Here is a 17,476-nt window from a genome sequence, read left to right as displayed (position 1 = left end):
CAACCTGGCTCCCCCAACCTCCCACCCCCCACCCCTTCAAACCCCTCAGATTGTTTTTCAGAGTCCATAGTCTCTCATGGTTCACCTCCCCTTCCAATTTCCCTCAACTCCCTTCTCCTCTCCATCTCCCCTTGTCCTCCATGCTATTTGTTATGCTCCACACATAAGTGAAACCATATGATAATTGACTCTCTCTGCTTGACTTATTTCACTCAGCAGAATCTCTTCCAGTCCTGTCCATGTTGCTACAAAAGTTGGGTATTCGTCCTTTCTGATGGAGGCATCATACTCCATAGTGTATATGGACCACATCTTCCTTATCCATTCGTCCGTTGAAGGGCATCTTGGTTCTTTCCACAGTTTGGCGACCGTGGCCATTGCTGCTATAAACATTGGGGTACAGATGGCCCTTCTTTTCACTACATCTGTATCTTTGGGGTAAATACCCAGTAGTGCAATTACAGGGTCATAGGGAAGCTCTATTTTTAATTTCTTGAGGAATCTCCTCACTGTTCTCCAAAGTGGTGCACCAGCTTGCATTCCCACGAACAATGTAGGAGGGTTCCCCTTTCTCCACATCCTCTCCAGCACACGTTGTTTCCTGACTTGTTAGACATTTTAATGGGCCAGGTTGATGTGCTTATCAGACATCTAGCAATGCTGTGCAGGTTAGGAAGAGGCCGCTATCAGAGAAGATGATCTTGGAGCAAGTAAAAGAGGAAGAGAATTTTAAGGAGTTGAAGAGAGCAGCAAGTAGCACTTCCCTCAGACTTGTTCTAGGAGGGAGAGTTATCTGAGAGAAAGAAAAAGTATTGCCGGTAAAGCGTTTGTTTGGTCGGTGAGTCTGTTTGTATGTGGGAGAGATGTTAGGTAGGAAGCCTTTCTTTCAACACAGCAGATGGAGCACAGGGTTTGTGACGCTGCAAGACTAGTCTATGTGGAATTGTTCCTTGGTCTATGTGAAATGTTGTTCTTGTGGAATTATACTTTTAAAAAAAAAATTATGTTTTTTTATTTGAGAGGGAGAGGGAGGGAGAAAGCAATTATGCTTTTTTTTTAAAGACTTTATTTATTTATTTGATAGAGACACAGTGAGAGAGGGAGCACAGGCAGGGGGAGTGAGAGAGGGAGAAGCAGACCTCCTGCCAAGCAAGGAGCCTGATGTGGGGCTTGATACCAGGACCCTGGGATCATGACCTGAGCCGAAGGCAGATGCCCAACCACTGAGCCACCCAGGTGCCCCGGAATTACACCTTTTTAATGTAAAACCAAGTTATGTGATGGTGTTTAGCATAGATTATTGGGGCCTCTGAGGATAGTTGAGGAGGGAAAATGTCATCCAGAGATAAAAATTAACCTGGAATTTGGGTATAGATCCTGCAGAAAATAGCAGCAATAATAATCTGAAAAGATTTTAAGAACCTCAAAATGATTAGAACTTGACCAAAGACTGATATTGTAATGATTCTGGAAAGAAAGATACCTTTTTGAAGAATACAAATATTATAAGGAGAAAACATAAAAAAAATTTTTCTTCTGAAAATTTAAAGGAGGAAAATTTTATAGAGGAAGAATGTCGAAATAATAATGACTTATTTGTAATTACCTTTCATTCACTAGCATGAACATTTAAAAAATATTAATATAGCATTTAGCAACATCAAATTCAGATTTAGGGTTAAATTTCTCCCAAAGTGCTGTTGTCACATGTATTTCCCTTGGGGTACTCATAAACATGAATTAGACTATGATGAGTGGAGTGTAAAATAAGCATGTGCATTTTCCCATTCATAAGATACATTGCACGAATATGAAATTCACTTCAGATTAGCTATGTATATATGAACAAAGAGTCTCAATTTTTACTCAAGAGAACTTCATATTTTTTTTAGATGGCTTGTGGGAATGAAGAGAATATTAACCAAGAATTAAAAGCCAATGAAACAGAAATAGAACACACCGAACAACATTCTGATCCTGACAAATCTTCGAAGGATGAGCTTTCACCAAGAAGAAATGACTTCATTTCTGTACCGAGTATTCAACCTTTGGATCCCATATCAGATTCAGATAGTGAAAACTCTTTCCAGGAATCCAGAGTGGAAAGCCAGAGAGACCTGGAAGAGGAAGAGGATGAGGAAGTAAGGAGATACATTATGGAGAAAATTATGCAAGCCAACAAGATCCTGCAGAATCAAGAACCTGTGAATGATAGAAGAGAGCGAAAACTCAAGTTCAAAGACAAATTAGTTGATCTGGAAGTTCCTCCGCTGGAAGACACTGACACTCACAAAAATTATTTTGAAAATGAAAGTAGTATGTCAGGAAAACTGTCACAGTTATGTATTTCCAATGAATTTGGACAGGAAAATGTGCTCCTGTCACTAACTGATGGAAACGGTGAAGAAAACAAGGATAGGAAAATACTAGTAGAGAGAGATGGAAAGTTTGAACTTCTGAACTTACAAGACATTGAGAGTCAGGGGTTTTTGCCCCCCATTCATGCTCATGGTACAGAAAATGAACCTCATCAGTTGTCCCCCAGATCTTCCAACTCAAGTGTCAATGGGGCGAAGATGGAAGAGTCTATAGCAAGGATTCATGCAGTTGCTCACTCAGCAGCAGAAGAGCCACTGGCTTACATCCCTCAGCCACCGCCCAACCCCAAGACACGTCCGAGCTCTGCTGTCAACTCAGATCGAAGTAAGGGTAATGGGAAATCTAATCACAGGACCCAGTCTGCGAATGTATCTCCAGTGACCTCAACATACGGTCTTTCCCCTCGACAGAAAGAACTGCAAAAGCGGCTAGAACTGAAGAGAGAAAAGCTAAAGAGAGAGGTGAGGACATAAGGGCACGTCCTCTTAAAAGCAGAATGTATCTTCATGTTTTAGAAATGCCGTAGCAATTAGAATGGTTCCTCAAACTATTGGATATATTTGCTTGCTTGTTTTGTTTTTCTCTTGTTAGATTAAGTGGTTAAATATTAAGAATGTGTCTTTATGGGATAAATATCATGATTATCTTGGTCCTTTCTTATAAGGATCATGAAGCATTGTAACAAATAACTTGTCTTAGAGGTAGGGATCTCAGGGAGGACATCATCTGATCCTTTCATTTTAAAGATGAGGCTCAGAAAAGTGACTGTTCAAAGTAATCTTGGTGTGATACGGTGGAAATCAGATGCCAGGTAGAAAAATGAAGGCATAAATTTGTTGGGATTTGGGAGGCAACAAATTTGGATTTGTATTATAATAATTTGATTTATGTGTATATGTGTTTTCGTATATCTTCCATGCCTGTAATTCCTTGATTTCAGGGATTTTAGTTTTAGGTTAAGATTAGAGCCTAATAACCTTAACAAAGTATTTCCAAAATGCCATTTAGAATCCCATATAGAACCCCAGATGATGATGATGATGGTTTTGTTCTGTTGATCAAGAAGAGGCTGTGAAGTAACCATAGCATTCTCTGGGCTCTTTGGGATTGCAATCCAGGAGACACTGCATCTGCCTCAATCGGAAGTGTGCTCTGAACAGTCAGGGAGTGCAGGCCTATAAAGGCAAAACCCACAAGGTTACACAACTTCTTTTTAAAGACTTAGGATTGGTGATGACAGAGTTTAAGCTGACTATCTAATACACATTGGCTTTGTAGCTAACAGGTATTATATTATTTCAGTCCGAAGCACCAGGTGGTCATGGTGTTGTGGGGGCAGTTACAATGGACAAGTTGCAGTTGACAAAAGTCAAAAGTTCATGGTAGGCTGAGAATTGAAACATGAGAGCTGAAGTAGGAGACATGCATAGGCCTCACTTCCTCAGTGTTCTTTCTTTTTTAAGATTTTATTTATTTATTTGACAGACAGAGATCACAAGTAGGCAGAGAGGCAGGCAGAGAGAGAGGAGGAAGCAGGCTCCCCGAGGAGCAGAGAGCCTGATGCGGGACTCGATCCCAGGACCCTGGGATCATGACCTGAGCCAAGGCAGAGGCTTCACCCACTGAGCCACCCCTGCACTCCTCTCTGTTCTTTCAGCTCTGTTGGGAGTGGCTCTCTTAGCAACGCTTGCTTCATTTTGAATCTTCTTTCACATTTCCCCCTTCTCATCAAGATCTCTCTGGTAAGAAAGCACCAGTGACAAATTTTTATGATCATGCAGTCCCCGTTCATGGTCCAAGCGGTTGGCAACCTGCCATTTGGCCCCATCATGTCTCCTGGAGGCCAGAGTCTCACAGTGGCTGATACGCGATATGTCCAGTAAGTGTGCTCGCTGAAAGTCTTACAACTACATTTGAGTAATGGGGAGATTTGAGGAAATAAGCTTTAGAACTTAGGTTCTCTTTTCTTTTCACTTAAAGGGTAGACCTGATGAATGGTTTTGAGTCTTTGAACGAACACCCTCTGAGTTCTGACAGACTTTGGCACAGTGGCCATGAACAGCACTGACAGTGTGATAATAATGAATATAGAACAAATTAAAGCAATGAGAAGTAAGATAATTTGTAGCCTCAATCTTAAAATGGTCGCATTCTGGTCAGGAGTCAACTAAAGTTATCCGAGAGTCTGAAATCTAACCAGAGGTTTTAGAGGATGGGATTAGAGATTCAGCAAGCTTAAAAATCTTAGCAGTTTCCAATTCTACTGATGGGAAGTTCTTACCCATGTACAGCAAGAAGTCTCAAGCAAATAAGCTAATGCTGTGCTCTTACAGGGGACAACGTGAGGTAGAGTCTCCAAGGACTTCCTTTGGCTCTAACGGCTCAGGGAGTGGACTTGGCAATTCTGCTGATGGTCCAAGAAAGGTTTCTGATCATGTCCTCACTCCAGCCAGCAACTGAAGATCCTCCCAAACTGGGCCCCTCACTGAGGTTTATCTCTCATGGGAGACCACAGCCTTGAGAAAGTCCACAGCTATTATCTTTATGTTCAGAGGGGTTTAGGATGGGTCAGGATGGCCATTTTCTTTCAGTTCTTTTAGGGGAAAGACTTCTTTTAGCTCTATGCTTAGTTCCTGTGTGGTCTCCTTTAGTTACCGAGTTAAGGACAGAAAAAGGGGAAGTTAGATATCCCAGGAGACACTGTCCTGCCTTTCTTCAGCTGTATAGGCAGTCAGATGCCAAGATTCTCCCTTGTAAGTGCAGACAAAAATGTGTCCTGTAGGAGTGCAAAGTGTCTCTGCTTAGGTCTGGTTATTTATGGACTCATTTTTTGGTACAGAGGGCATCGCAGGAGAAAGCAGAGGTCTGTTTTATTTGAGCAGACAAAGAGGATGTGTTTCAGGTATTAACTGAAAGAACCTTTTGCAAGCGTGGTGTTGCGGCTAGAAAGGCCTATTGGAGAACACTTACACTTTTTATTTGGGCTTTGGCATGTCTGCAGGAGTCAAATATAGGAGGCTTATAGCTCTTGATAAATTGTTGGACAAATAGAAATATTTTTCCCTGGTATTTTGGTTGGTTCAAGTGAAGCAAAGGGGATTTCCTTTTCTGGGAGCAAAACTATTTTAACTTGACAGGTGAGATCACAGGGGGCAATCTGGTGTATAGTGAAATTAGGGAGAAAGGTGAAATTATAAATGAGATGACCAAGAGTCTCCTGGTCTTCCATAGTGGGCTGAGAAAGACATTCAGCCAGAAAGGTTACCAGATAAAACATGCTATGGCTTGGGTTATTTGAATTATGGCATTTGTCTACCATTTAGCTCGTCTAATTTGGGTAATAATAAGCAGGATCAGAAAGTATTTAATGTTTTGAAAACAGTTGAACAGACTCAAGTAGTCAAAATCCTTGGGTATAAATAGGATTAACAAGAGTGCTAAAATGCCTACTACAAGAATTATTCCAAATATTTCATGGACATTAAGCATTAGTAGGAGTCTTTGGTGAGTTTATACAAGCTCGGTCATGACTCAGGAAAGCTGTCTCTCTACTTCAGGTACCAGGTGCTTTTGTCCAGATCTTCAGTGGGATGTCCAGTCAGGTGAAGATGCCTTTTTTTTTTTTAATGAGAACTGTTAATCCACAGGTCAGTGCCTTTAAATTTAACAGCACAGGGGTTAGTTAACAATACCTGATATGGCCCTTTCCAGTCAGGCTAGAGGGCATCCTTGTGAAGGTGACATTTCCAGGAAACAAATCTCCAGGTGCGAGATTATGAAATTAAAGATCTTTATCTCCTATGAGTGTGCTGGGGAAGGATTACTCTATGAGGCTGGTATTGTTTCCAAGGACCTTGATAAGGTCTTCGCAATAGATTAGGACATTTCCTTTCAGTAGGGCAGATTCATACGTCCCTTGGTCATCCTGAGAGTTGTTCTGGTAATGATTTCCAAGGGAGACAAGTAGTGTTTACTAAATGGAGTGGATCTTAGGTTAAATAATACCGAGGGAAGGGCTATAGACCAAAGCAGATTGAAAGATTAGTAAGTTATGGGCGTCTGGGTGGCTCAGTTGGTTAAGCAAATGCCTTCAGCTCAGGTCATAATCCCAGAGTCCCAGGATTGAGTCCCGCATTGGGCTCCCAGCTCCATGGGGAGTCTGCTTCTCCCTCTGACCTTCTCCCCTCATGCTCTCTCTCACTCTCTCAAATAAGTAAATAAAATCCTTAAAAAAATGTTTTTTAAAAATAAATATTTAGCAAGTTTTGTCAATTGGATGCTTATTCCATTTGTGTTTGTCCTACAGTGCCAGAGTATTGGGGATCGGTTTATGCAGTGAAAGTGTTGTGATACTGACTGGCTGTGGCAGATGGCCTGTAATGTTGGTCCTGTGAAATGGCTCCCTCAGTCATTGTGAAGTTCGGAGGGTATTCCCCAGTTTGGAGTTATTTTCTCCAATAATATTTACCATAGAGCTGGGGCCGTAGCTCTATGACTAGGGAAGGCTTCTGCTCGGTGAGAAAACATACAAACCATTACAAAACATAGTTGCATTCTTGAGTTGGTAGCAGATGGACAAAATCCAACTGCCATAAATCAAAGAGCCTAGATGGTAAGGGAAGATGTCCCTGTCATCAGAAGGTAAGGGTAACAGAGTAGCAGGGTTTAGAGAATGATAATATGCAATAATGACATTTGGGGAAGACAGCAAGAGGGTTTCATAAAAGGTTAATATACTGGAAGACAGATGCTGAGTATGACGAGTGTGACAGTGGAGTTTGCAATGCGAGTTGCTTATTTTTGTGACACATTTTAAAATGGTGACTGATCACATTATTATCAGGAAATACTCAGATTTCTGTGGATTTCACACAATTTTTAGAACAATGCATACCTATACAGATGTTATAGGAAGAAAGTATAGTATTATTTCTTATTTGACAATGCTTTCCATGTGATTTAACATATCAAGTAAGCCTATTAGGTTCTATGGAATTTTCCAGTTCAAGAAGACCTCATTTTAGAAGTTGACTTTGGGGAGTTTATTAAAAATGTCAAAAGGTTTGGACACTTAACCCAATAGGATCACAGAAAATTATAAAACCATATTTAACAATCCATTTAACCAAAATAATCTTCAGGACAAATACAGAAGATCATACATACTACAAAAACCTTAGCTGTTCTTCTCAGAGAAGACTCAGCTTACCCAAGTAATCAAAGATTTGATAAAGACAAAACAGAATCTGTTTCCTAAGCAGACTACATTAGAAGTAAAGAAACTTTTTGTACAATCTGTTATGAAGAACAGGCCAACAATTTGAGAAAATTTTGTCCTTTTAACAGAGAAAACCAAAATTTTGAACTAGTGTACTTTTTCATATTTCTTTCGTTTTTTAAAAAAAGATTTTATTTATTTATTTGACAGACAGAAATCACAAGTAGGCATAGAGGCAGGCAGAGAGAGAGGGGGAAGCAGGTTCCCCACCGAGCAGAGAGCCCGATGCGGGACTCAATCCCAGGACCCTGAGATCACGATCTGAGCTTAAGGCAGAGGCTTAACCCACTGAGCCACCCAGGTGCCCCTCATATTTCTTTCATTTTGAAATGGAACTTTAAATAAATTGATTTTAGTCTTAGCCAGCTTGATCGCACATAAAATTCCTTTTCCAAGATTTCTTTCCTATAAACCTCTGTGCCTATTTTAGTTTGTCTGTTGCTCTTTCTCTTTCTGAAATAACTAGCTTTAGGACAAAATCACTTTCATTTCCCTCAACAAAATGCATTTCCATTTCCCATACCTTCTTTTACTAAAAACACACACCCTACTTTCCGTGGCTGCTTTTCACAGTCATTTTCTTCCTTGTTGAATTTTAGTAATTTTATTTTCATAAATACTAATTAGAATTTTTAACCCTTAGAATTCTTTTTTTTTTTTTTTTTAAGATTTTATTTATTTATTTGACACAGAGAGACACAGTGAGCGAGGGAACACAAGCAGGGGGAGTGGGAAAGGGAGAAGCAGGCTTCCCACTGAGCAGGGAGCTGGCTTCGGGGCTTGATCCCAGGATTTTGGGATCATGACTTGAGCTGAAGGCAGACACTTAATGCTTGAGCCACCCAGGTGCCCCAACCCTTAGAATTCTTAATTCCTAGTAAAACCTAAGAAATAAACAATTGTGGACTGGAAAATTTATAAATATGTTTCATCATTTCATAATTTCTAGAAATGTATTCCCCCCTCATAGTTATTTTAATTTTTTTTGGCAAAAGTTTGTTTATTAAATAGGCCTAAATATTACAAATTTTGGTCTCTCTGTAAAAAATTTAAAAGCCAAAACTAAATAAACTTAGGTTTAGCAATCAATATCTCAATATGTTGTATTATTTGGAAATGATCTAAATGGGCAGTGAATATCTGTTATCTGGTTTAACATAATCTCATTTAAATTTATTTAAATTGCTTTCATTTAGTTGTTATATTTGAATTAGAACATTAAATTGCTAATCATCATCTTAAATTATTTCCTTTATTGATAGGTTTTGAAAGAATAGCCTGAGATGTTATGATTAAGTAAACCCAGGTAGAAAAAAATTGTGTATCTCCATTATATCTAATGCTCATAACTCTGAAGACATTCTTGTTTTTATTAAATTAGCAAGCTTAAACTAACATTTATTTATTTTTATTTTAAATTCTTTTACTTAATTTTTTGCTTTAAGAGGGAGAAAGAGTGCACACGTGTGCAGAGGGAGGGGCTTGGGGAGAGGGAGTTTGAGAGAGAATTTTAAGTAGGCTCCACACTCGGGCTTGAAATCTCATGACCCTGAGATCATGACCTGAGCCAAAATCAGGGGTTGGACCCTCGACTGACTGAGCCACCCATGTTCCCCTTTTTATAAAGCTGTTTTTTTTTTTTAAAGATTTATTTATTTGAGAGAGAGAGAGAGTGAGAATGGGGGAGGGGCAGAGGGAGAGGTAGAGAGAGAATCCTCAAGCAGACCCTGCAGTGAATGCAGAGCCCACGGTGGGGGTCCGTCCCAGACCTGGAGATCATGACCTGAGCTGAAACCAAGAGCCCAATGCTTAAGTGACTACACCACCCGGCGCCCTTACTAAGGCTTTTATTTGAATTCCATTTAGTTAACCTACCATATAATATTAGTTTCAGGTGTCCAATACAGTGATTCAACACTTTCATGCAACAGCCTGTGCTTCTCACAAGTGCAGTCCTTAGTTCCTTCACCTGTTTAATCCACACACCCCCTTCCCCCCCTCACCCAGCCATCAGTTTGTTCTCTACTAAACTAGCATTTATTTATCGAGACTGTTTCAGATCATGTGAACTTGAAAAATATTTGGATTAGTGTTTTTTGTATTTCTTGGAATTTTTGGAATACTTCATTTTTGTAAGCACTTCATTGTCTTTAAAAGGCCAATTAAATGGAGCTCTTTTATAAAGTAACTTGGCAATGCTGTCAGAGGGAGAAAGTATATCACTGTAACGTGCATATGTAGATGCATGTGACATATGGATAGAGAGAGACAGAAACCTTATAGTGTCATCTTAAAATTCATGCCATGATTCAGGTACAAAACTCAAAAGAATTGTTGAATCTTAATGGTGTTCCTGCAGATGGACTAGGTTAACTGCTATGATGACCAGAGTTTTTTACTGAGGATCTTTATTTGTGTGCCGTGAAGATTGTTTCAGAGCTGTCCCCAGAATCCTGGCACGAAGACTGGAATGAGGAAGGGGAGGAGGGTACAGAGGAAATGAAGATGGTGCAGAGGGAAAGGAAGATGGCTCCAAAGGCAGGACCTTGGTGCAGGATGGCTGTTGCAAAGCCCAGAGACAGAGGAGGAGGAGGAAGGGAACACAATGTGCCTGAGACAGAGGGTGGGTCTTTGTAAACTTGTTTGTTTGCTTGAGTCAATTGAGGAATGGCATTTTGTAAAGAGAAGATTTTTAGAATCTTGAATATGTTTAAAAACTCCTAGGTACCAACTGAAGTAGGCATCCCATTTGATTGCCTTTGTAACCCTTTTCCAGTTGTGCATGCAAGTAAACTAATTTTAGGATATCCAAAGTGCCCATTTTGGCCAATGAAATTTTAAATTATTCTGGGTAATTTGATCCAATGGGGCAAAAGTTCACAGCAAGAAGGGCCATATTCCTTAACATAAGGTTACAGCAGGGGGCTAATTATTAGAAACTCCTTCGCAGGAGGATTTCCCATAATTGAGTACTTACCAAGAACCTGAAACTCAAATATTCCAGTCGAAATGAGTGAAGATAGATCCTCCCTGCAAAAATGAGTGAGGATGGAAGCTAGCAACGGGGGACACCCAAGTAAAGGCCTGAGCCTTGACCACGTGCGGGTTCAGGACCAAGAGGATTTATGATTGTGAGTTGAAGCCACCAAGGCTACGTCAGACTGCAAGGGACTCTTGGTACCTTCCTCAAATCTATGGCAGCATCAGAGACAGAGTTCAGGCACTTTGGATCCTACCAACTATGCCAAGTAATGTTGGTCAAGAAGAGGCTGTGAGACAAACAGAGCACTTATTGAGTGTTGGGGATCGCAACCCCGGAAACAGAGCCAATGAAAATGAAAAGTGCTTTGACTTGTCAGCAGGGAGTACAGGCTCATAAAGACTGAACGTCATGAAAATTTGTTCTGAAAGATAGTGTAAACTGGCAATTTAATACACAGTTGGCTGTTTAGCTACTAGGTAGTTATATTATCTCTATTTCAGTCCAAAGTAGAAGGAAGGAGTTTGGGATACAATTGACAAGAATCAAAAGTTCCCTTTGTTCTGAGCATTGAACCAGGAGACCTGCCTTTTCCTACTTCAGTGTCCTTTCAATTCTATTTTGAGTGACTTTCTTAGCAATGCATACTTCATTTTGAATCTTTTTTTGTAGCTCTTAAATGAAATTCCATTTTATTAATGAAAATTCCAGGTACTAAATATGTTAGTAAATTTTCTCTAAATTACTTAAATCAGTGCCCCAATTCCCTGTTTTACTGGATAACTAATGATATTAAGCTGAACCACAAAATGACTGTAAATGCCAAACCTTAGTAGAATCACAGGTAAATAGAATTTTACAATTAGAAGAATCCTTAAAGGTCCTTTTACAGATAAGACAACTATAGTTTAGAAGTTTAATTAACTTCACCAAAATCACTCAACCTGTTTATAGGAAAGTTGGAGTCAAAATCTGTTTTCTTGGCATCTATTAAGAAATGGTGTAGGAATTATTTAGGGATTATCAGGGAAATATCTGGCATGTAAATAAGAAATCCATATTACCAGAAAAAGGTGAAAAACAAAGTTAGTAGGAGTATGTAGGCTACAGAACACTCAGGCAGGAATCTGAAGAATGTACACTGAATTAACTTACTTGGTCACTACTATTTGGACTATAACAGGCAGATTCAGTTTACTTGCTTGAGGCATATAACAATTCTTCAAGGGGTCTGCTAATGCAGAACTTGTGATAATTCAAACTAATATTTGAGAATGACTGAACTATATAAGGTTGCTATATACCCACATACATGTATGAGTGTATTTGCATATTTCTATAGATGTTATCTGAGAGGCTGTATATAATTTCAGTGTCTTTTCACTAATGAACTAAGTAATCTTTAACTGCCAGGACTCATAAATAGTTTTATTTTGATTCTCTCTGCTGGGTGTACTCTTACTCTTGGTGCTGGGATGCATTTTCTCCTATCAGGATTCTCAGAACTGAATTTCCCTTTGCTTATGTACTTGTTCAAGGCATCGTTTTTATTTATATACTCGCTCAAGACTGTGTGTAAATGCTAAGGCTTTTAAATATTTCTTAGTTGGTTTCAGGGGACGGCTTTCCTTGTTTATGCCCAACAAAATATTTGCTGGGTTGGACTGCTATCCTCTACGCATTCTAAGTGCATCGTTTCATTGTTCCTGTTGGCAACTGCATTGTCTACACTTTGGCTGATAATTCTGTGTGATACGTTTAATGTTTCTCAGAAATATAATCATCATACCATACTGTCTATATTTATACAAAGTACTGTCGATGAGAAAAGAGGTTGAACTGAAATAAAGCAAATGCATTCATTTGAGTTCTCAGAAATGCCATTTGGGGAGCAATGAAACTCAATTTGTATCCACTAGGGAACAAAAAGTCAAGAGTTTTAAAGGCAAAAAGGAATGCTTGTATACATTATTTACAAAGAATTTTGTTTGGTGTTGACAGCAGAAAACTAATCTTGGCTACACATAATCAGTTGCTAAGGCTGTCACTAAAAAACAGTCTGTTACTGTAGCACATTGTAAGTACTGGTAGAATCCTTATTATGTTGGTAGTTTGGCTTTGCTCAAAAGTTGGTGATTATACCAAGTGGGGACTTGAAATAAGGCCCACATCCTAAAGGCCACTGGCTCCATTTTAAAATGCCTTGACTTAAGTGAATTGATTTTATTTCACTTTTCACAGTATCCAAGGTCCTTTTTATAAAAAGAAATGTACAAATAAATGTAAAATTTAACTTTGATAAATTCACATTTTATATAAGTTTTTTTAGGGCTTAGGAAATAGCATATAGGTTTTTAAAATAGAAATCCTCATTTTTATTCATATATGTATATACATTTTTTTTTAAAAAAGGAGATGATCATCAGAGTATATAGGTATTTTAAAAGACATTCTATGCTGTTAATTGGGTAGAATTTTTCTATTCTTTCTTACATCTTGTTCAGTTAGAAGGCATTAGAAAGACTTGCTATGTTGTCAAAAATGTGAGGCAAGAACTCTGAATTCCATCATTTGAAGATAATTGGATTTATGTATAATTCAGTTATTTAAGTGATAAAATTTTGGTATTGAAAAGTACTTAAGAGCTCATTAATATCACTCCATTTCGTAGATGAGAATCCTGAGGTAGGTGGTTTGCCCAAGTTGACTTAATATGATGGTAGTATGATTGTATCTCAGATCTCCTCACTTTTAATTTAGTACGATTTCCACTATGGCATGCTGCTTTGCTTCTAGTAACTATTTTATAGCTCTATATAACTGATTTATGTACCTCTCTTCAAGAAACTCCCTTTTATAACATTAGTTGAATAATTCATATAAAAATTCATTTTGTTCTGTAGTTAAATATTTTTCTGATAGCAAAAAAGTTATTTTGTAAATATACACCAGTTGAAAAATACCTTAAAACATTATAATTAAAAAATTCAAACACATATAAAGGTACAGTTAATCCTTATATCCCCATCACCCAGATTTAAAAGTCATTGAGATTTTGGCATATATGCTCCATCCCCTCTGCTTCTTGGCTGATGTATTTTTAAAGTAAGCCCTAGGCAGTACATCCTTGCTCACTTCTACATTTTTATATATATTTCTAAATGATTGTAGCATTTTCTTTCATAACCACAGTGCCATTTATCACAATTAACAAATTTAACAATAACAAAAAACATTTCAAACATTTATGGAAGCATATGGTACTTCTAGAGTGTGGTGGCTTTTTTTTTTTTTTCCTTTTGCATGACTGCAATTGAAGGGGTTTAACTCCAAAAGTAAATTAGGAAGTGAAGGTGAGATTCAAGGAGTTCCTCAACAGCATGCATGCATTGTACCTCTATGTAGTTGTAGAATTTACCCCTACAGTTTAACTTATCCAGTGCCATTTTCATTTTATTCCTAAGCAAATTAGAGCCCCCCCTATTTTTTTTTTAGAGAAGCCCAATTTTTAGATGGAAAGTTTTAGGAGCAGAGAATGCTAATTTCAGATCTCAAAATATATCTTTTTATTCTGATAACTCATATATAATTTTATTCACCTTTCATGAATGTCTTTTGATATTCTTTCCACCAGGAAGAACAACGAAAAATAGAAGAAGAAAAAGAAAAGAAAAAAGAGAATGACATGGTATTTAAAGCATGGTTGCAAAAGAAAAGAGAGCAGGTCCTAGAAATGAGGAGAATTCAGCGAGCAAAACAAATCGAAAACATGAATAGTAGAGTAAGTGAAACTTCTCTATGAAAAATAAGTATACAGATATGAAAGTTGAATTTATTTACAGAAGGGAATGTGAATATCAGAATAGGAACCTACAGAAAAAGTAGAAAAAGTGGTCCAAGAACAACTCTTGCAAAAGATATACCATAGAGATGACTTTACAATTAAATTCTCAGAAGTCTTGTGAAAGTCAAATGATTACTATTTTATTCACACTTTTATAGCACAGAAAATGGAAAACTATCAATATGTTTTTCAGGATAGTATAACTTTGATACTCAAAATAAGACAAAGATAACACACACACACACACGCACACACCCACAAACCCTACAGAATGGTCTTACTTAAGAACAGACATATAGACAGATGGAGAAAAGAGAGATACCGTATGGTTTCAGTCATACATAAAATCTGAAAAAACAAAACAAATGAATAAACAAAAAAGAAAATTACATCTATAAATACAGAGGACGAAGTGATGGTTGCCAGAAGGGTGGGAGAGTAGAGGGTTGGGTAAAATCAGTGAAGGGGAGTGGGAGGTGCAGGCTTCCTGTTACAGAATGAATAAATCATGGGAATAGAAGGCACAGTGCAGGGAATATAGTCAGTGGTATTACAGTAGTGTTGTACAGAGATAGATGGTGGCTACACTCATGGTGAGCTCAGAGATGGTGAATCACAGTTCTACACCTGAAACTAATGTAACACTGTAGGTCAGCTATACTAAAAAAATTCTTTTTAAAAAGCATAGATATATGCTAATCTTACATGAAAACTAACAAAGAGAGGTGCCTGTGGCTCAGTCACTAAGCGGCTGCCTTTAGCTCAGGTCATGATCCCAGAGTTCCTGGGATCCAGCTCCCTGCTCAGCGGGGAGTCTGCTTCTCCCTCTCCCTCTCCGGCTGCTTGTGTTCCCTCTCTCTCTGTCTCTTTGTCAAATAAATAAAATCTTAAAAAAATAAAAAGCTAGCAAAGATGCACAATTATTTAATTTTTAAAATTGTGAGACAGAAAACCAAGGAGAAAACAAAAAAATAATCCATATCCCTACCATCTTTTCTAAAAAGCATATAAAGAAAAAACAAAATTTAATCTTATGCCCTATCCAGGATCATCTCCCAGTGACAACCACTTTTTGCAGTGTGGTGCAAGTCTTCCAAGTCTTATTTATATTTATAATTTCACATGTCAAAAATCTATTATGTGCTTTGCTTTTTTCCCCACTTAATTCATCATAGATATATTTCTACATCATTACATTTAGATATTTCTTTTCAACTAGCTGCAAAGTATGAGGTGCCTGGGTGGCTCCATCGATTAAGTGTCTGACTCCTGATTTTGAACATGGGCTCATGGTCATGATCTCAGGGTCGTGAGTGGGTAGTGGGATTGAGATTCTCTCTCTCCCTCTCCCTCTGCTCCCCCGCTTACATGCTCGCTCGCTCTCAATAAATACATAAAGAAATAAAATCTTTTTAAAAAAAGACCCAAATAGCTGCATAGTATTCTGTTCAGAGATACCTTAATTTATTAAATCCTCAACTGTGGATATTTAGTGCAGTTCTGGTATTGTTCTGCTCATTAACAGTGCTGTAGTGAACACGTTGGTTCTGCAGGAGAGTGTCTTAAGAGTGGAGTTGATGACTTGCTGGACGTTCAGGTGAAATTTTTGGTTAAATGTGCAAAAATCAACCTCCCAAAAGGTGTGCCAATTTCCAGTCCCTTCAACAGTAAGTAAGAGTGGATATTTACCACATCCCGACTAACACTGTACAAGGTTTATCTTAATTTTTATTCGGATTAGTAATACACATGAGTTTATGTGGACATGTGAATATTCTGCGAATTTCCTGTGTAGCCTTTTCTTTTTTCTTGGTTTTATTTTTCTTCTTGCATTGTATATTAGAGATTACAATCCTTTGTTATATATGTCATAAATACATTTTCCTACACGGACAGTATATTTTTTATGTTGCCTACGATGCCATTTATAGAAGTCTTTAGCTTTTAAAATCTTGGGATGGGTGATACTTTTTGAGGCAAGACACAAAAGCCATAAACTAAGAGAGAAAACGTTGAGAAATTTGCAACTGTTGTCAGATAACAATATACTATAACCAAGTAGGGCTTATTTTAGGAAGGAAATTACGGATAAGTAATAACCCATTAATAAAATCCATCACATCAATAGGTAGATAAAAAGAATATATGGTTATCTTAAAAGAGAATGGTATTTCTTTTTAGTACAATTCATTTTAAAAATTCCTAATAAAATATTAAAACAGCATAAGTAGTATCTTGGGAAATACTGTAGGTATTTTAGTAGGTAAACCTATTGAAGTTAGGAACAAGTAAGTCTCCACTCCGTGTTAAATAGCTTCGTTCTGAGAGTTCTAGCCAGCTCACTAAGGCGAAACGCGAGGTATCAGGATTCCCAGAGTGCATATTTACGTTATAAACATGAGAAATTTATAGTCCTCCTATAGCAAAAACTCGTAGAGAAATATAAAAAGAGAAGGAATACAGGAATATGTAAAATACTTGGAGCTGAACAAGAATATGTCTGATCTCTGTGGAGAGTACAGTACCGCTTTGCAAAGGACAAAAAAGATGACTTTGGTAAATGAAGACAAACATGATATTTCTGGGTGGGTGAGGTAACTATTATAAATACAGGAGTTCTTTGGCAAATGGAAACAAATACGATACTCCTGCATGGATTGACTAAATACTCCGAAGACTTGAGTCCCTCTAAATTTATATTTAATGCAATTTCCACTGAAAGCTGGTGAGGATGTTTTAAAGGTGTCCGAATCGTTACTGTTACTCTTAGTTTATTATTAAGCGAAACTTTTGGAATTTTCTGACAGAAAACCGGGCGGAGGCTCTGGATAGAAGGTTCTCAAATGACTGCGTCGGCGGCCGAGGTGCGGGAGAAACGTCGTTAGAACTAAGGAAGCGCCGGGTTAGGAGTCGGTCCGGGGCGTGGCGGGCTCCGGGGCGTGGCGGGCTCCGGGGCGTGGCGGGCTCCGGGGCGTGGCGGGCTCCGGGGCGTGGC

At 38.3% G+C, this 17,476-nt stretch overlaps 1 protein-coding gene across 7 annotated transcripts in view; it reads left to right on the top strand.

Moving 5' to 3' along the window:
- CCDC181 (coiled-coil domain containing 181) overlaps positions 1-17,476 on the top strand; it is a 36,189-nt gene that overhangs the window by 7,514 nt on the left and 11,199 nt on the right. For 2 of the 7 annotated variants that reach the window (XM_059412401.1, XM_059412400.1), the window contains exons 3-4: positions 1,893-2,840; positions 14,272-14,418. In XM_059412401.1, coding sequence (XP_059268384.1) covers positions 1,893-2,840; positions 14,272-14,418 — 1,095 coding nt within the window. Of the gene's footprint in view, positions 1-1,892; positions 2,841-5,936; positions 6,027-10,084; positions 10,281-14,271; positions 14,419-16,006; positions 16,149-17,476 lie in introns of those variants that run through there. The other 5 variants (XM_059412402.1, XM_059412405.1, XM_059412403.1 and 2 more) reach the window with 5 other exon arrangements.

Source organism: Mustela nigripes, chromosome 10 (assembly GCF_022355385.1).
Source record: "Mustela nigripes isolate SB6536 chromosome 10, MUSNIG.SB6536, whole genome shotgun sequence".
NCBI lineage: Eukaryota > Metazoa > Chordata > Mammalia > Carnivora > Mustelidae > Mustela > Mustela nigripes.
This window is presented reverse-complemented; position numbering and strand designations above follow the sequence as displayed.